Genomic DNA, 20,583 nt, shown 5'->3' with positions numbered 1-20,583 from the left:
CCACCTACCTCTGCCTCCTGAATGCTGGGATTGAAGGCTTTTGCCACCACCTCCAACCTTGGAGTTAATTGACTCTGAAACAGTGACTGGCTCAGTTCTTTGTATAGACCTGGAGGCTGTGTCTGTTACTCAGCCTCTCTCATGTCTGCCCTTTTCTCCTATTTCAGTCTATTTGTAGCCCATCTGTTGACTTTTTAGAAACTTTAGCTCCTGCACTGTAGTAGTGGTGCACACCTTTAATCCCAGCACTCAGAAAGCAGAGGCAGGTGATCTTTGAGGCCATCTGGTCTACAGAAAGAGTTTCAGGACAGCCAGTTCTACACAGAGAAACCCTGTCTCAAGCAAACAAACAAACAGAACCACAAGCAGAAGAGCATGCAAGTGTAGGGGGAAGTTTCTGCCTGCCTCTGTGTATGTGTGCACGAGCGTGCGCGCACGAGCCCTGGAGCACTCATGCAAGCACACGAGTGCGTATCTGTGCTCCTACATCAGGATGCAGCCGTTGTCTCTTCCAAGCTCTCAGTCCTGCTGCCCTTGCCCTAGGTAGTTCTATCCTTCCCTCCCCATCCCAGCACCTACAGCCTCTGAGCTTTCTCCGTGTCAAGAAAGTTACAATGATGTTATTCTTTGTATGTGAATGGGGTTCTTTTTAATTTTTAAAATTAACTTTACACACGTGTAAATCAGAGTTGGGACTCTCCTTCCATCATGTTTTCCAATTCATGTCATCAAGCTTGGTTGCACGTCACTTTATCCCCTGAGCCATTCTGCAGGCCCCTCACTTAAAAAATTTTTCAAATTACTTTATGCGTGTGTGTGGACATTCCATGATGCATAGGTGGAGGCTAGAGGACAAGTTTCTAGAATTGATTTTCTCCTTGTATCATGTGACAATCCAGAAGATTTTTTTTTCTTTTTTTTAAGATTTATTTATTTATTATATGTAAGTACACTGTAGCTGTCTTCAGACACTCCAGTAGAGGGTGCCAGATCTCATTACGGATGGTTGTGAGCCACCATGTGGTTGCTGGGATTTGAACTCTGGACCTTCGGAAGAGCAGTCGGGTGCTCCCACCCACTGAGCCATCTCACCAGCCCCAGAAGATTTTTAATAAGTGTTTACATTGTACACTAGCTTTCGTGTGGGAACTTAAATTGGCAGTAGGGTGCTTGCCATTCAAGCAATAAAGCAAAACCAAAACATTGCACACTGTCTTTAAAATACTAACTATGATTGGATCTTGGTGCGGTACTAGAACAATGGTGGACAGTGTGGCGGCTCTCATGGGTCCTGGGTGTGGTACTAGAAAAATGGTGGACAGTGTGATGGCTCTCATGGGTCCTGGGTTTGAGGCTAGGTGTTGAGACACTGCCTCAGAAAGTAATCATGGCTGGCCTGTCTATACCTCACCATGCAGACCATGATAGCCTTGAACTCACAGAACTCTGCCTGCGTCTCCTAAATAAGTGGGAGAGTAGGTAGATCACACAACCATTAGGGAACCATAAAATAGCACAGACATTCTAGAATAGGCCAAAGATTGAGCTGTAAATCCAAGTCACCAGAGAAGCTGTGGTTTAGGCTTTCTGAGGTACAATAGGAGCTCCTTGCATTCAGAAAGCATTTGAAAAGTCTGTGGTAAGGCTTTGGCAGGCTAGTTTGGTCATGGCTGTCTAGGAAATAGAAATGAACATGTTAGGGTAGAAATAGTGGCTATGCCAAGTGAAAAAAGCAAGCAGGTTGGTTTGGTGTGGTGGTGTACACTCTAGAGTCGGGGCAGGCAGATCTCTGAGTTCCAGGCCAGCCTCATCTACACAGTAAATTATAGCTGAGCTGAGATTACACAGAGAAACCTTGTCTCCCAAAACCAAAACCAAACCAAACCAAACCAAGCAGTTAGTTTTAGAAAGTTGTTGTGACTTGGTCTGTTAGATTCTCAACATGGTTCTTGAAGCAGTTATTCTCTACATAAACCTACCTGAATAGTCCACCTACAAGCTTCTGTGTCAAAAAGGAAAGCAGATGCCTATCTATCAAAATGAGCTTTTTGTGTGAGTGTGTCAGCATCATAACCTTTCTGGTCAACCTGCTTCCGGTGAGCTGTTGTAGTTTTATTTCCCCTTGAAAATGCCCACCTTCTTCCTTGCCGCCTCCTTCAGAGGCATCCAGTTCACTCCAGGCTGAGTGACTGACTTGGCTGTGTGTGCCAGAGGTAGGGGGGTACACAGGATAACAAAACAACGCAAATGAACAATTTTGCCACCTCAGGCAGGTATTGGTTGAGCTTTGAGAGGTGTACATCTTGTTTAAACCATAGCACATTGTTGTAACACACAAAGTTCACACTGGAGAGACACAGGATGGAGGCGTAACACAGTTGTCACTGGAGAGACACAGGATGGAGGCATAACACAGTTGTCACTGGAGAAACACAGGATGGAGGTGTATCACAGTTGTCAAGAATTACCATTTATGTAGGGCCATGGGCATTGCTAGCCTGGGCTGTATGCAGCTGGTTGGACATTGGAAACCTGGCTGGTTTCTTTAACTTCTCGTAGTATTTTTGTGAAGTTTCTTCTGGAATGGGTTATCTTATGTTTATGATAATGGTATCTGGGTCTTTTCTGGTTGGGAGATGGATGCCACCTCCCTGACAGGTTCATTCTAAGAATCTTAGTACTGGGACTACATTTTTTTGTGTTATTTTTGCTGTCCTCTCGCCCTTTGTCATTGCTACTACTGACCTACCTCCCTAACAGCACCCCCAAATAGTTCTCTTGGTGAGAATGCTTGTTGGAGTGTAAAAAAAGTGAGGCAGGCCCTGTAGCTCCGTTGGTAAGGTGCTTGCCTGGCATACATGGTCCTGAGTCTGGTCTTCAGGATTCTGAGCATGGTGAGACATGCTGTGGTTTTGTTCATTGTTCGGTTGGTTGTTTTGAGACTTTTCTCTGTGCAGTCCTGGAAGTCACTCTATAGATCAATCATGCAAACTCACAGAGGTCCACCTGCCTCTGCCTCCTAGGTGAGTGCTGGGATTAAAGGTCTATGTCACCATCACTCACACAGGTAATCTCAGCCCCCAGGAAGGAAGGAAAGATCAGAAGTTCAGACTCCCCCTGATCTATATAGTGAGAGCAAGGAGGATAGCCAGGGCTTCATGGAGAGCTCCTGCCTCACACAAGTGCTATAGGTAGAAGACAATAGAAGAGACTACATACAGTCAGTTAGAAATAGCGAGAAACTGGCCCCCTTTTACGATGTCTCTCTGGAGCTGGAGAGAAGGCTCAGCAGTTAAGAGCACTGGCTGCTCTTCCAGAGGTCCCAGGTTCAATTCCAAAGCACCCACGTGGTAGCTCACAATGTCTGTAGCTTCAGTTCCATGTCCATCTGATGCCCTCTTCTGTCCTCAGAAGACAGGAGGACAGGAGTACACACAGAAGTAAATGGTGTCTCTTATCTACTTGAAGTGACTTTAGTTCCCTTGGAAAAAAAACTTCAAATATTTATGCCAGAACAGTTGTGTTAACCTTGTGTTCTCTTCACTGCAGGAGGCTGAATAGTACCCAAGGGGAAATTCGAGTTGGCCCTAGCCACCAGGTAAAATATTTTACTAACTTAATAGCTTTTTATTTCCTGGGTTTTTTTTTTTTTCAATTGCATCTTTATTCTTTTGAACAGCATCTTACGAATGGTTATTGATGTGGAGAATTTTCTATTTTTAAATCCAGAGTTACAGGTTTCTCTCTCTCTCTCTCTCTCTCTCTCTCTCTCTCTGTGTGTGTGTGTGTGTGTGTGTGCGTGTGTGCGTGTGTCTGTCTCTGTCTGTGTGTGTAGCCAGGTGACACTCTCAGTTGTTCTGCTCTGTCCCTCTCTACGTTGTCTCTTTGAGACCATTTTCACTGGTCCTGTAGTTTGGCGGACGGCCAGCAGGCTGCACCAGTTCCCTCACCCTGTCCCTGCTACAGGTGCAGCAGGCATGCCTGGCTCTTTGTGTGGTTCCTAGGATCTGAAGTAAGGCCTTCATGCTTACGTAGTAAGTGTGCTCTCTCTTCCCATCCCGAAGGTTTTGATTTTGTTGATTTTGAGACAGTGTACTGCCCTGTAGCCAAGACTGGCTTTAAGCTCTTTGTAGCAGCCGGGCGGTGGTGACACACGCCTTTAATCCCAGCACTTGGGAGGCAAAGGCAGGTGGATTTCTGAGTTCGAGGCCACCCTGGTCTATAGAGTGAGTTCCAGGACAGCCAGGACTACACAGAGAAACCCTGTCTCGGGAAAAAAAAACCAAAAAAACAAAAAAAAACCCAAAAAGCGGTTTGTAGCATAGACTAGACTTGCACTTCCAATCCCTCTGCCTCTGTCTCCTCAGTGCACTGTATCCAGCTTCAGGGGTCTTTCCTCCTGGCCAGACTACCATGTATTAAAACATTAAAAGCAACCGTGGGAAGACTGGGACGACAGATAGGAAGAAAGTGAGGATGGGCTGGAATGTGTGTGCTCAGCCTTCAGTTTTTATGGAGTGTTATAATGAAGCCCATAATTTTCTACCATAACCTAAAAGTTCATGAGAAAGAAAAAATTTTATATATATTTACTTTATTTATATGAGTACACTGTAGCTGTCCTTTTTTGTGAGTGTAGCTGTCTTCAGACACATCAGAAGAGAGCATCAGATCCTGTTACAGGTGGTTGTGAGCCACCATGTGTTTGCTAGGAATTGAACTCAGGACCTCTGGAAGATTAGACAGTGTTCTTAACCACTGAGCAAAGGTTTATTCACCCATTGTGTGTATGTATTTCACTGTTTCTTTATTCATCCATTGATGAACATTGAGTTACTGTACACTTTAATTCAAAAAGCTGGGTTCTTGGTGAAGAGCATACACTGCCCTTCCGTAGGACCCAGGTGCAGTTGCCTGGCATCCACATGGTGCTTAGCAACCACCTATAACTCTAGTTCTAGGGGATTTGATACCCTTTTCTGGTTTCTGTAGGCACCAGGCTCACATATGCTACATATGCATGCATACTGGTAAAGTACTCATGCATATGAAATAAAAATAAGCAACATTTTATTAAAATGAAGACTGAGAGTGTTGCTCAGTGGTGGAGCCGTCCTGCCACCCCTAGGAAGAGGGAGAACTCACTATTCTAAACACTCTTTCCTTCCGAGAGGCAAGATGGCTGCTCCTCTTCAGCTGGATCTCAGATGAGCTATGCTCTCTGGCATGCGTTTGGCGCACTAAGGTTCCTCTGCTTAGGCTTCTGGTACCAGTTAGGAGGCTCTGATGGGGAGTGCTCTGGCCACTACAGATGTTCACACCTTCTGCAGGGCAGTCAGTCAGTCCCGGGATGCTCTTCTGGGAGCATTGCTGGCATTCTCATGCTTCTAGTCTGTTCTCCAAAGGTGGGAGCTGCGTTCAGTGCTTTTGACAGGGACATGTGTTGAGTCATGTGGCCATTGCTAAGTCCCAGGGGAAATGGGCTTATCGTGATGACTCTGGACTGTCACTTTAGTGAGCTGTGTGTTGGGGAGATAGCCAGTATGCTTGAAATTACAGGTCACAGCAGTCCTTGTGGCCATAAAGGATTTAGGTGTCTCCTAATTGTTTTCTTGTTGTTGTTGTTGTTTGGTTGGTTAGTTTTGGTTTTGGTTAGCTTTTCAATGTCTTTATATGCCACATACATGTATTCAGATCTTATTTTAACTTTGATGAGAGAAAAGTAAAAAAAAAAAAAAATAATAATAATAGTGACATATTTATCAAAATGCAGAAACCAACAAAGAGATAGTGTTTCTAGATGTTTCTCAGTTTATAGCAAAGGCAGAAATACACAATATATTGCAGGACCTTTAATTTTGGTCTTGTTCAAGGATAGTCTTCCCAGAGTGGGCTGTTAGGTGGGAGTTCTGGCAGGCTCCTGATCAGGACTGCCTCTGGACTGTGGATTTGTTGGGGTGGTGCCCACAGGCAGTTATGAAGGGCCTGAAGTGGGTTCTGGGAACCAAACTTGAGCCCCTTGTTTGATTTTAGGCGGTGGGTAGCTTATCAATATGTAGCCTAGATGGGCTCTGCCTTCTGAGTGCTGAAACTACAGGCATGTACTATTGTACTAGACATCATCTTTGGGTTGTGTTTTTTTCTATTTACAGTTATCATGCGTGTGTGCGTGCGTGCGTGCGTGCGTGCGTGCGTGCAGGTACATGCATGCATGCCTGTGAACATCAGAGGACAACTTGGAGGAGTAGATTTTTTCCTTGTATTGCACAGGTCCCAAGGATCAAACTAGGTTGTCCTACTTGGCAACAGGTCTCTACCCTGCAGCTATGCTATAAATCCAGTACCCAGTTCTCGCTCGTCATACTTTCTCTCTCCTCTTCCCCCTGTGCTATACTTTCTACACATTTTCTCTTCCACAGTTTGTTTCCAGGGTTGCAGGATCTACATACTAGACTTTGACTTAAGTTTTATTTACTACCCTGACAGAAAAGGTGATTGCTAGGGTAGGATGTGCCTAAAACCAGAATGAAGCAAATTTGCTTGACTTGGGTTTGTGTGCTTTCATTTAAGTAAAATACGCATTCATTATCAGATCTGAAAAAAAAAATTTTTTTAAAGAAAAGTTTTGGAGTACCAAAATCAGATTACCGTTTGTCTTAATTAGGGTTTTGCTGCTGTGAACAGACACCATGACCAAGGCAACTCTTATAAAGACAACATTTAATTGGGGCTGGCTTACAAGTTCAGAGGTTCAGTCCATTATTACCTAGGCAGGCACATGGCAACATCCAAGCAGGCATAGTGCAGGAGAAGCTGAGATTTCTCCATCTTCATCTGAAGGCTGCTAGCAGAATACTGACTTCCAGGAAGCTAGGGCTAGGGTCTTAAAGCCCATGCCCACAGTGACACACCTACTCCAACAAGGCCACACCTTCTAATAGTGCCATTCCCTGGGCTAAGCATATACAAACCATCACGCCTTCTTGAAGTTTTTAGCTTTTTCTAGGGTAGATGATAACATCTACAAAAGCTCCCGGGAGCATGAGACAATCCTCCTCAGTGCTCCTGAGCTCTGCAGAGCTAGCAAGACTTGTTCGTCTGCTCGCCCTCAGGCTGCTGCCTACGTTTGATAATTGAAATGCATCACAAATCCAGTATTTTAATTACAAATAGTGCAATGATGAAGTCTTCTTATAAAAGACACAATTATTATATTTTACGCCAAATCAAGTCAGTAATGTCTTGGGGTTGAGAGATAATTGCCATTTAACTGGCAAGTTGGCTGGAGCCTGGTGACCTAGTAATCCTGCCCCTACATGGTGGGAGGAGAGAACTGACCCCTGCATGTAACCTGTGGGACATTGCCACCCTCACCAACACAAAAATAAATCCGTTTAATTAAAAACAAACATAAACACACACACACACACACAATACTCGCCCTGCAAACATGAGAACCAGAGTTCATTAGAACCCATAAAACTGTCAAGTAAGTGTGCTATTCTTGGGCTGGAGAGATGGCTCAGTGGGTAAGAGCACCCGACTGCTCTTCCAAAGGTCCGGAGTTCAAATCCCAGCAACCACATGGTGGCTCACAACCATCCTTAACGAGATCTGACTCCCTCTTCTGGAGTGTCTGAAGACAGCTACAGTGTACTTACATATAATAATAAATAAATCTTTAAAAAAAAAAAAAAAGTGTGCTGTTCTTCCCGTGACCTCCTGCAGGAGAATGTAGCTTAGTCATAATGGCAAGCTCTGGGTGTGATTGAGAGACCCTGTCTCAATCAATAAAATCAAAGACCAATTGAGTATGATTTTCTATATCAACCTTAGGCATCTCTGCTTGTTCTCCAACAAACACACATGCCCACTCACATGCAATAAAATGCATACCTATAGATGCACATCACATGTACAAAAGACAGTGAAACAGTCATTTCTTTTTAAAAATATTTGTTTTCAATTTAGAGTTATATGTGTATGCTTATGTCTTTGGGGACTCATGTATGTGAGTATAATTGCCCCAGGAGATCAGAAGAGGACATTGAATTCCTCTGGATCTTGAGTTACAGTTAATTGTGGACTGCCTGGTGTGGATGCACAATTATAACTAAGGGGTGAGGGAATGCCCCTGGGAAATTATCCTAAGCCACATATCTGGTGTAAATGGGCTCTACTGGGGGTAAGGGAGAAGAGTAAGGGCCTAGAGAAGGGATAGAGGCTGGGAAGTGGACATAAAGATAGGTGACAGGTACAGGTCAGGGTAAAGCCATGAGGGCAGAGAAGAGGTGGGGTGGTGCAGAGAAGGACAAAAAAGAGAGAGAGTGTGAGAATGCTGGGGTGGAGGGAAGAACACAAGACTAAAGGATGGACCATGTATGGGGAGGTGAGAGAGAGAGAAAGAACAAGCTAGCTAGCTAGCTCTGGGGTGGCAGGCAGTCCTTTTATAGGCAACCCACACCTGGTGTACCTGGTGGCAGCAGGTAGATCCCTGGGAGGAGCCTAGTGGAATCTCCTGTAAGCCAACATCGGTAACTGAACTCTGTCCTCTGCAAGAACAATACTTGACTGTTAACTGCTGAACCACCAAATGAGTCATCTTCAACATCTTCCCGCTTCTCTCTCCCTCGTTCCCCTTTCCCTGTAATTCTGCTTTTATGTATGTGTAAAACTATATATGTAAATTCATTTTGATGCTTAAATTTAAATTTAAAACTTTAAACATGAGCCAGGCATGGTGGCGCACGCCTTTAATCCCAGCACTCGGGAGGCAGAGGCAGGCGGATTTATGAATTCGAGGCCAGCCTGGTCTATACAGTGAGTTCCAGGACAGCCAGGGCTATACAGAGAAACCCTGTCTTGAAAAAACAAAAAACAAACAAACAGAAAAAAAATCCTTTAAACATTCTATTAATCCTGCTCTGCTTTCATCTAAATCTGTTTGTTTTTCCCATGTGTGGTTGACACTAACCTAATTGCTTTCATTCATTTATCTTACGGCCCAAATAACAACACTTATGCTGCTGTGGCCTCTTCCTTCTACTGTCTTTGGTGCTGGGATTGAGTTTAGGGTCTTGCATGTGCATTACACATACTTTGCCACTGAGTTATCCTCACAGTGTACTGTTAAACTGTATTCGCCTTTCGATTATATTCCAAGAGGGCTGTGTAGGTGAATTAATGTTTCAGCATTACGTGAAACAGTTCCCCAGCAGAACACTGAGCCTGTTCCTACGTGCTGCTCGTTGGCTTTAGAGACTTCATGATGTTCTTCCTCCCACTGTTAGTCTCTCTTCTCCTTTTATGTCAATGGTAGATAATACTCACTCACTAGGCTTCCTTCCTTTTGTTGCCTTCAGAGCTGGTCTGTCCTCCAGGTTTAAGCCCCTTCCTTTTCCACCCTGCATAAGATAGAGCATGTCTGAGCTGCCTGCCCTGTTATGAGTAGTGCTGCAGTGAACGGCCTGTGCATAACAAGGTCACCTTTACAATGTCCTTAAAAGGGGGCCTGCCTGTAGACTATTCCTGATGGCATCCCCTCCCTAGTCTTTATGATAGACGGAGAGTGGAGTCTGCTGTTAACCTGCACTCCTTGTTTGGACCTCCCTTCTTTCTTTTTTTTTTTTTTTAAAGATTTATTTATTTATTATATGTAAGTACACTGTAGCTGTCTTCAGACACTCCAGAAGAGGGCGCCAGATCTCGTTACAGATGGTTGTGAGCCACCATGTGGTTGCTGGGATTTGAACTCTGGACCTTTGGAAGAGCAGTCGAGTGCTCTTACCCACTGAGCCATCTCACCAGCCTTTCTTTCTTTCTTTCTTTCTTTCTTTCTTTCTTTCTTTCTTTCTTTCTTTCTTTTCTTTCTTTTCTTTCTTTTCTTTCTTTTCTTTCTTTTCTTTCTTTTCTTTCTTTTCTTTCTTTTCTTTCTTTCTCTTCCTTCCTTCCTTCCTTCCTTCCTTCCTTCCTTCCTTCCTTCCTTCAATTTTTAATGCTTTATTTATTTATGTTTATGAGCACACTGTAGCTGTCTTCAGACATACCAGAAGAAGGTATCCAGCCAGAAGAGGGGCTCCAGGGATCTAACCTGGGTGCTCAGGCTTAGGTGGCATCGAGTACCTGAACCTCCAGCCCAGTGGGTTTTTTTTTTTAAGATTTATTTTTTATTTATATCATTACACTGCAGCTGTCTTCAGACACACACTAGAAGAGGGCATCAGATCCTATTACAGATGGTTGTGAGCCACATAAAATAAATAAATAAATCTTACAAAACAAACAAACAAACAAACAAAAAACAAAGGGGCTGGTGAGATGGCTCAGTGGGTAAGAGCACCCGACTGCTCTTCCAAAGGTCCAGAGTTCAAATCCCAGCAACCACATGATGGCTCACAACCACCCGAAATGAGATCTGACGCCCTCTTCTGGTGTGTCTGAAGACAGCTACAGTATACTTACATATAATAAATAAATAAGTTTAAAAAAACAAAAACAAAAAACCCACAAAAACCTGACTATCCAGCATTCAGAAATAGAAGCCATCATTCAAAGTGAAGATCACCAGATGGGGAGTGCGGGAGACAGTGTCTGTGAAATAAGGGCGTCCCCCTGGATGGGGTAGTCCTGTTCCTGTCTTTGTTTTACCCTCTACATGCACATGACTGATAAGCCTAATGAGACTGGCATGGAGTTTTGTTTCGTGTATGTGATAGACTATTTCATATTAAATGTGTCCCTTTGCATTTCTAGTTTTTGCTTCTACCCTCATCTGCTTTTTTTCATGTAAACTCTATATGAGCGAGAGCTTTTTAACTTCAGCATAGTGTAAAATATCAAAGCAACATGCCCATGCTTCTCATTTGCTGGGACTAGAATATTGGATAACCAGCAGGTGTCTGGCCTTTCCCAGGCGGTTATGTTAGACGGTTATGGCAGCCATCGTCCCTGCCTGCTCTGCTTTAGCAGGGCGAAGGCCAGAGACCTGATTACTTAGAATCTGCTTAGTCATCACTTCTGCTCTTACTTGGAATATTTGTGTTACATCTGATAAGTTTTGTTTTGTTTTGTTTGTTTTGTTTTTATTTATTATATGTTAAGTACACTGAAGCTGTCTTCAGACATCCCAGAAGAGGGCATCAGATCTCATTACGGATGGTTGTGAGCCATCATGTGGTTGCTGGGATTTGAACTCACGACCTTTAGAAGAGCAGTCGGGGCTCTTAAAGGCTGAGCCATCTCTCCAGCCCGTTTTGTTTTGTTTTGATGGTTTTTTTTGAGACAGGGTCTCTCTGTGTAGCCCTGGCTGTCCTGGAACTCACTTTGTAGACCAGGCTGGCCTCGAACTCAGAAATCCACCTGCCTCTGCCTCCCAAGTGCTGGGATTAAAGGCGTGCACCACCACGCCCGGCTGATGGGTTGTTCTTATGTGTATCATTCAATTCGCTTTGTGGAGTCAGAGCAAGTCACAGTCCTTTCTGTCCAAAGAGCTCCATCCTGTTTCTTGGTAAGCAGCTCTCTTATTCCTAGCCATGCTGTTTCTACCATTTAAGTTAATTAGACTGTTTTTAGTGTTCACTTCAGCAGCTCTCTCTGTTTTAACCATCACACATTCGCCTTAGGTGCAGTCCTGTGAGTCACTGTGTGTCTGACTTGTGAGTGTGTTTTGGAGATGTGTGTCTTGTTCTTTTTCAGAGCTGTCACTAGGTGATACGTTGGGGTCTGTTTGTTTCACTTGTGTGTTTCATAATATTTTTTCCTAATACTGTCGACTTTGAGCGGCTCACTGCTTAGATTCACGTTTACTCTTGCCTTTCTGCTGCCCAAGGAAAGAGGCTCATGAGGTACCAGTGTACCTGCTCCAGAAGATGCCTCTGCAATAACTCTTTCCAGCAGCCTACCTTGATGGTGACTTCTTCATCCCTGTCTTACAGGCCAAACTTCCAGATCTGCAACCATTTCCTTCTCCAGATGGTGATACTGTGACTCAGCATGAGGAGCTTGTCTGGATGCCTGGAGTCAGTGACTGTGACCTCCTCATGTACTTGAGGGCAGCAAGGTAATGGGAAATTAGCCCCAATGTTTCTGAATTAGGATACCCAGACTGATGGGTGTCTGTAAAATCTCTCCTTTCCCTCCATTTAGGTAGTGGGCCTTTTCTCTCTGAGAAGTGCTCTCTGCGCTAGTGAGCCTTCCTACCTGACACAAATAGCTTTCCTCTTTTTGTATTTGCTACACATAAGACTGAGCAATCCTCAGAAGGAGCCTCTTCAGCCATACATGTGATTATCAGCACCCTCACTACAGTTCAGAGTTGTTTACCTCACTTGACAGTTCCATTCTGAGTTTCTGTTCTCGTCATTAGTGTTTGACCCCAGCTTGACATTTGTGTGACTTCCCTACACAGGAACATTTATCTGTGATTATCCTATAGAACTTGCATACATGCAAATGACAGAGAGGAGAAGAGAAATGTGAGTCCCTTCATGCCGTAGTGCAGGCAGCGCCTACCTTTGTAGTGATTTGGGGTACTCCCTGCAGCCTCATCAGTGTTCAGTAGCAAAAACTGAAGTGCATAGCTTGGGCTTGGGGCCGCTGATCCATCTTGGCTGTGTGCAGTCCACAGTGCTGCACAGTGGTGCAGAGAGGAGGCGGTGTAAATGAAGTAGGTGGCTGCCCATTCTTGTCTCTTCGCTGTTAGTTCATTGAAAGGCAGTTGGTGTGTAGATGAGAATTAATTTCACCTATTTTCCAGGGACTTCAAAGTTTTAAATTAATGCTGAGTAATAGTACATATGGGTGCTTTGAAAATATCACAATCAGTGGAGTACTGTGAGAAACAGGTGTTTCATGTGCATAGGTTTGAAACCTAAGTATGCACGAGAGAAAGAACATGGACCCGACAAGAGTCACACTTTTGTCCCTAGGGAGGAAGGGTTAGACTCTTGGCCAGGCTGAAGACTGACCTAATGTACATGCATTAATGGAATCTTCCAGAAAATGTACCTGCAAAGAAAGGATTAAAAATCATCGTGTATTCGGATATTGATGTGTGCTGATCAAGGAAATTCCATTCTTTTCCCCAAAGGAGCATGGCAGCATTTGCAGGGATGTGTGATGGAGGCTCCACAGAGGATGGCTGTGTCGCAGCATCTCGGGATGACACCACTCTCAATGCCCTGAACACAGTAAGTCTCCAGATGTCACTTTAGAGAGCACAAGAGAAACGTGCAGCAAGGTGTGGCAGAGCTATAGGGTACTGTGGTGTTGCCAGGAAACAAATGATGCTGGTTCTGCAGTTCAGAGTGCTTGTTGTGCTTACACATGAGCTGACTTTGAAAATCCCTCCTGCAACCTCCTCCCCCATGACATACCTCATATACATAACTTACATATAAAGACAAGTTACATAAATAGACTTAATTCAAGATGAACAGAAGCATTGTGGAGGCTGGTGAGGTGGCTCAGCACTTAAGAGCACTGATGCTCTTGCAGAGAAGCTGTGCTTAGTTCCCAGCACAGCGTGGCTTCTTACAGCTGCCCATAACCTTAGTTCCAGGAGGAGCCAAAGCCCCTCCTCTGATCTGACATGACATCTATGTGCTCCTGCATACACATGGTATACATTCATACACTTGGGTTGCATGTACACACACACACACACACTCTTACCAAAAAAAAAAAAAAAACCCAAAAAAACCAAAAAATATTGTAACCTAGCCACTGGTCCCTGAGATCGTAGGGAAAGGAATTATAACTCCAGGTCTGTATCTTAATCTGTCTGACCCCTGGGATTGCGAGATGCTTCAAATGAGTTCCTTGTAATAACTGTCTTTACTGAAATCTCGTTCATTTGGGTCCTGGGTACACAGATGATCTTAGGTTATCTTCACAATGCCCACTAAAGGAGATTCTGCTATTGTTACCTTAAAAAATAAAATAAGCCAAGTGTAGTGGCAGACAGCAACAGTGGGAGGTGGAGGCAGAGGAAGGCAGATCTCTAAGTTAGAGGGCAGCCTGATCTACACAAACCAAGTCCCAAGACAGCCGTGGTTACACAGAGAAACCCTGCCACAACAACAAACAAACATTTATTTATTTTGTGAGGAAGGAACAACATGCCACTTTTGGAGTTGTGGAGGTCAGAGAACATCCTACAGGAGTCATTTCTCTACTTCTACCATGTAGTTTCTGGGATTAAGAACTCAGATTGGCAGGTCGTGGTGCCGCTTTCCTTTAATCTTGGCACTGAGGAGGCAGAGGCAGGCGGATCTCAAGTCTGAGACCAGCCTGGTCTACAGACAGTCTGGCTACACAGAGAAACCCTATTTCTGAAAAACTAAATAACACACACCACACACATACCACCACCAAAAACCACAGATTTTTGGCTTGGTGGCACGTTCTCTTAGCTGTATTCCCTGAGCAGACATTGAATGCTATCCATAGTGGTGTTACTCACCTTTTGTTTTTTTGGTTTTGCGAGACAGGGTTTCTCTGCAGCCCTGGCTGTCCTGGAACTCACTCTGTAGACCAGGCTGGCCTCGAACTCAGAAATTCACCTGCTTCTGCCTCCTGAGTGCTGGGATTAAAGGTGTGCGCCACCACGCCCGGCTCACCTTTTGTTTTTAAAGAATTATTTATTTATTTATTTTATGTGTAGGTGTACACAGTAGCTGTCTTCAGACACACCAGAAGAGGGCATCAGATCCCATTACAGATGGTTGTGAGCTACCATGTGGTGGCTGGGATTTGAACTCAGGACCTCTGGAAGAGCAGTCAGTGCTCTTAACCTCTGAGCCATATCTCTAGCCCTAGGGGTTTTTGTTTGTTTGTTTGTTTGTTTTTATTAAAGACTTATGAAATAATTTTGCTTTCATGATTATACTTATGGTTTAAGATTTGAATTCTGAAGCTAGAAATGTGATTAATGTCCCCTCCTGGCATGTTTGAGGTCTCACTCCTAGCCCTCAGGATTCTCCTAAGTATGGGTTACTGAGTAGTTCTGGTAGCTTTCTGCTTTGTGAGGAGTGGTGTGGGGAGCATGGCAGCCTGCAGGCAGACATAGTGCTGGAGGAGGAGCTCAGAGTTATATATATATTTTATGCATGAGATTATATTGTAGCTGTGTTCAGACACACCAGAAGAGGGCATCAGCTCCCATTATAGATGGTTGTGAGCCACCATGTGGTTGCTGGGAATTGAGCTCAGAACCTCTGGAAAAGCAGTCTTAATTGCTCTTAATTGCTGAGCCATCTCTCCAGCCCTCAAGTTCTATATCTTGATCTGCAGGCAACAGGAGCCTGTGTCACACTGGGTGTAACTTGAGTTACACCAGCTCAAAAGTGACTCCTCCAACAAGGCCATGCCTACATCTCCTAATGGTGCCACTGCCTCTGGGCCAAGCATTTAAACACAGGAGTCTATGTGTACCATTCCTATTCAAACCAGCACACAAAGTTTCTCCCTGTAACCCTAACTGTCCTGGAACTTCCTCTGTAGAGCAAGCTGGCCTTGAACTCGGAGATCACCTGCCTTTGCCTCTACTTCCAGTGCGGGCAGTTAATACATGTTTCTTATCTGTGCTTCCTCACATTCTCCTGGAATTTTAGAGAGCTTAATACTGAGTCATGAAAGACTCAGTGTTGATGTTCTTGGTTGGTCGTTTTGTAGCTGATGAGGTCATCACACAGTGGCTGTCCTGTTTTGATAGGCTGAGAGACATTGCCTTCAAATGGTAATCAGCTATTCATTAATAGAATTAATCTTTCTCAGTCCTGTTATCTCAGTTCATTTGTTAATATTTTGCCTGTTTGTTTGTAGTTTTTCAAGATCTGGTTTCTCTGTGTAGCCCTGCCTGTCCTAGAACTCCGATCTGTAGACAAGGCTGCCACCTGTCTCTGCCTCCTGAGTGCTGAAATACCCCACCACTGCCCACTTCTGTTAATATTTTCCTTAAAGAACTTTGTATATGGGTCCTTGATGGGGTGTTGACGGATAGTTTTCATTTTTGTGTAATTAGTGAATCTTTAAAAGTTTTTCAGCCGGGCGTGGTGGCGCATGCCTTTAATCCCAGCACTCGGGAGGCAGAGGCAGGCGGATTTCTGAGTTCGAGGCCAGCCTGGTCTACAAAGTGAGTTCCAAGACAGCCAGGGCTATACAGAGAAACCCTGTCTCGAAAAACCAAAAAAAAAAAAAGTTTTTCTTATTGCTAAACATTTGCAAGAACTAGTAAAGCCATCAGAATCTGAATATTTATTTATGAACTGTTTTAAAAATAACAAGGGCTACCAGCTTCCAGAGCAGTGCCAGGAGGCAGCACTGGGTGCCACATGCCTGAGACCATGGTTGGAGGCAAAGCTGGAAAAGACAGTGGGAAGGCTGAGGCAGTGTCTTTCTCACGTAGAGCTGGGTTAAAGTTTCCCGTGGGCCGCGTCCACAGACACTTGAAGCCATGGATGAGTGGGTGCCACTGCTGCTGTGTACAGTGGGTGCCTCACCCACCACTCAGGCACTTCTAAAGATCTCAAAGTAGTGCAGTACTCCGAGACACTTGCAGCTTACAATTTGAGGTGATGAAGAGTTGGATTCACTTATCGAGGCTACCATAGCCAGGGGCATTGTGATCTCTTGATTGGAAAAAAGGGACAGCAGAAAACTGCATAGGAGGTAACCAACTTCTCACTGTCTGGAACTGCGTGTGTGGGACAGCAGGGACAATTGCTGTAGACAAGGTAAAAGACACATTTGTATGTTTTTAGACTCTCAAAGTTTGATAAGTCCATTTCCCTGTGGTCACAGTCATGCATTGATTGGCCAGGTTTCTCCCTGTGTTTTATACAAAAGTAAAATTGATAAAACATTTTTTTACAAAACTAAAAAAAGAAATTAAGTAGGGCCTGTGATCTGCCTCAGTGGGTGAAGGCATTTCCTGCCAAGTCTCATGACTTCAGTTTGGTTCTTGGAACGCAGAGGTCGAAAGGAGAGAATATGCTTCTTCTGTAAGGGAAGGATACTGACGTCCAGGCGTCTGTGCAGGCATATGTGTGTAAGGGAAGGATACTGACGTCCAGGCGTCTGTGCAGGCATATGTGTGTAAGGGAAGGATACTGACGTCCAGGCGTCTGTGCAGGCATATGTGTGTAAGGGAAGGATACTGACGTCCAGGCGACTGTGCAGGCATATGTGTGTAAGGGAAGGATACTGACGTCCAGGCGTCTGTGCAGGCATATGTGTGTAAGGGAAGGATACTGACGTCCAGGCGTCTGTGCAGGCATATGTGTGTAAGGGAAGGATACTGACGTCCAGGCGTCTGTGCAGGCATATGTGTGTAAGGGAAGGATACTGACGTCCAGGCGACTGTGCAGGCATATGTGTGTAAGGGAAGGATACTGACGTCCAGGCGACTGTGCAGGCATATGTGTGTAAGGGAAGGATACTGACGTCCAGGCGACTGTGCAGGCATATGTGTGTAAGGGAAGGATACTGACGTCCAGGCGTCTGTGCAGGCATATGTGTGTAAGGGAAGGATACTGACGTCCAGGCGACTGTGCAGGCATATGTGTGTAAGGGAAGGATACTGACGTCCAGGCGTCTGTGCAGGCATATGTGTGTAAGGGAAGGATACTGACGTCCAGGCGTCTGTGCAGGCATATGTGTGTAAGGGAAGGATACTGACGTCCAGGCGTCTGTGCAGGCATATGTGTGTAAGGGAAGGATACTGACGTCCAGGCGTCTGTGCAGGCATATGTGTGTAAGGGAAGGATACTGACGTCCAGGCGTCTGTGCAGGCATATGTGTGTAAGGGGAAGGATACTGACGTCCAGGCGTCTGTGCAGGCATATGTGTGTAAGGGAAGGATACTGACGTCCAGGCGTCTGTGCAGGCATAAGTGTGTAAGGGAAGGATACTGACGTCCAGGCGTCTGTGCAGGCATATGTGTGTAAGGGGAAGGATACTGACGTCCAGGCGTCTGTGCAGGCATATGTGTGTAAGGGAAGGATACTGACGTCCAGGCGTCTGTGCAGGCATATGTGTGTAAGGGGAAGGATACTGACGTCCAGGCGTCTGTGCAGGCATATGTGTGTAAGGGAAGGATACTGACGTCCAGGCGTCTGTGCAGGCATATGTGTGTAAGGGAAGGATACTGACGTCCAGGCGTCTCTGTAGCCATATGTGCTGACATATGTATGATACACAGATATACTCTTGGCGTGCACAATAAAGAAAAGTTAATGTTTTTAGTTTTATGGGGATTGAAGAGGTAGACTTAGCACTTGCTGCTCTTCTGGAACCCCGGCTTTCAGTTCCCAATGTCCATACTGGGCCGTTCCCAAAGCTCAGTTCCTGGGAATTCGATGTCCTCTTCTGACCTCCAGCGGCACATGCACACAGGTGTACATGCACACAGCACCGGTGGCGCACGCCTTTAATCCCAGCACTCAGGAGGCAGAGGCAGGTGGATTTCTGAGTTCAAGGCCAGCCTGGTCTACAAAGTGAGTTCCAGGACAACCAAGGCTATACAGAGAAACTCTGTCTTGAAATAAAACCAAAATAATAATAATAATAATAATAATAATAATAATAATAATAATAATAATAAACCAGCTTAAAGAATAAAGTTATAAATAGAGACACATCTATCAAAGATTGTCTTCATGTTGGTCAGTTTTGGTAATATGTAAGTCTATGTTTTTAAACATTTTGTCTTATATTTCTCTAGTTTGTTGAGTTTAAATGTTAATGTCTATATATAGACTTACTGATTGTCGGCCTTGCAGTCTTTTCTAAGAGCTCGGCTTCTCTTCTCTGCCCCGCTCTCTGTAAGTAGGGATTCATCGGAGTTGCTCTTTTGAGCAGCAGGTTTGTTCTGTTTGCTCTCCACCGAGCTTGCTCCCTTCTACCTGGACGTCCAGTTCCCTGTATTTCCACCCTCCTCAAATTTGGTGATAAATAACTGTTCTTATCACAGATTTCTTTTTCTGCTGCTTTCACTTTCATTTTCTTGCTTTTACAAAATGATTTTAAACCTTTTTTTTTTTTTTTTTTGGTAATTTTCTTTTGGGGCTTCTCAGCCTTGGCTGTCCTTGGACTCGTAGAGGCTCCCCATCCTCCTCCCTCTCCCCATCTCTGCTATCTCTGCCTCCTGAGTGCTGGGATTAAGGGCAAGCTCCACCACTGCCTGTCTCATCTTTCTAAATTTCAGTTTTTGGAATGTTAGTGATATTTAATTTTGTGCCAGTCAGAGAGTAATTGGTAAGATTTCAGTCTCATTTCCTTGAGGATTCTTCTCATTATTTTAAATTCTGTATTTAGTGTCTGTGTGTAGGTATGTACATGTGAGTGTAGCTATCCTAAGAGGCCAGGGGACTTGGGTCCTCTGGGGATGGACGTCAGCGTGGTTTGGAGCCACATGATGTGCTCAGGTCCTCTGTAAGAGCAGTGTGTGCTCTTATCCAGCAAGCTATCCCTCTGGTTCCAAAATTTCAATCATTTGCAGTTTGTTTACTGACTTGGCATTTGATTTATATTGGGTAAAATGCCTCATATGTTTTTAGTGTGTGTGTGTATAAGAAAGAGAGATGGCTTTAAAATTGTAGGGCAGTGGTCTGGAGGTATTGTTCAGTGAGGAAAGGCCCTTGCCACCAAACCTGGTGACCTGGGGTTTGTCCTCCCAACTGATTCGTCTTAGAACCAACAAGTACATAATTGTTGGTACAGTATGAAAGACCCGAATAATAGTCACAATTTTAACATTTTATGGCTACTGTTAGCGCCTTGCTACACCCTGTCCATTTGTGCGGTGTTTTGGGGGTTGTGTGTGGTTTGGGTATTTGGACCTTTGTTGCACTTTCGTGTATTCACTCTTGCACCTTTGAGAGAGGGGAAAGCTCTTTGTACCCAGTGATAACCTTTGTCTGGGTGCCTCTTGTGTCTGATGTTCATCTGGGCTCTCCAGCTTTCTCATCTTTGCTCAGGCCAGACTGGAGTGAGAGCCAATCATTAAAACTTAAAGGAATAAATAGGAAGAAAGATATTTACTAACCTTTGTAGTCAGACTTATTTCTAAAGTTCCAGGTAAAGACATTTTAACATAAATTGTATCTTTCACTCTTGGTCTCATTTAAATAAGGGTAGATTTTAGCTTTTAATTTTTTAATATTTTGCTCCTTATTTGGCAGGCTATAGCTTTACTTAGTTGGACTGGTTTCTCTGGTATGGATGGGAGGAGCATTAATACTAGTGATAACATGTTTGCCTTGTGTTTTTTAATCTCTGTCACAAGGAAGTCTCATTAGGCTTGCATTTGTCTTGCTCCTTGCATGGGTCCCCACAGTCTAGGCCCCAGCTCTGCTTTTCCCTGCGAGCCATCCTCAAGTGTTTTTTACCCCTTTCTTTGTAGGACCCTGGGAGGTTAGTAGGTATTTGTATCCTGTTGCTGTGAACAGACACCATGACCACAGAAACTCTTTTTGTTGTTGTTGATTTTAAGATTTTTTTCCTTAATTTTTTATTACTTACATGCATTTTAAACATCAAACATTAATAATGTTGAGTATTTTTTTTTTTTTTTTTTTGAGACAG

At 44.3% G+C, this 20,583-nt stretch overlaps 1 protein-coding gene across 13 annotated transcripts in view; it reads left to right on the top strand.

The window, feature by feature from the left end:
* The window catches only part of Rere (arginine-glutamic acid dipeptide repeats), a 350,306-nt gene that overhangs the window by 217,833 nt on the left and 111,890 nt on the right, over positions 1-20,583 (top strand). For all 13 annotated transcript variants that reach the window (XM_029475940.2, XM_029475947.2, XM_029475939.2 and 10 more), the window contains 3 exons: positions 3,550-3,598; positions 11,934-12,058; positions 13,088-13,187. In XM_029475940.2, the coding sequence (XP_029331800.1) occupies positions 3,550-3,598; positions 11,934-12,058; positions 13,088-13,187 (274 nt within the window). The remainder of the gene's footprint in view (positions 1-3,549; positions 3,599-11,933; positions 12,059-13,087; positions 13,188-20,583) is intronic.

The sequence above is a fragment of the Mus caroli genome, unplaced genomic scaffold (genome assembly GCF_978045245.1).
Source record: "Mus caroli unplaced genomic scaffold, Mus_caroli_1 scaffold_6, whole genome shotgun sequence".
In the NCBI taxonomy this organism is placed as follows: Eukaryota; Metazoa; Chordata; class Mammalia; order Rodentia; family Muridae; genus Mus; species Mus caroli.
This window is presented reverse-complemented; position numbering and strand designations above follow the sequence as displayed.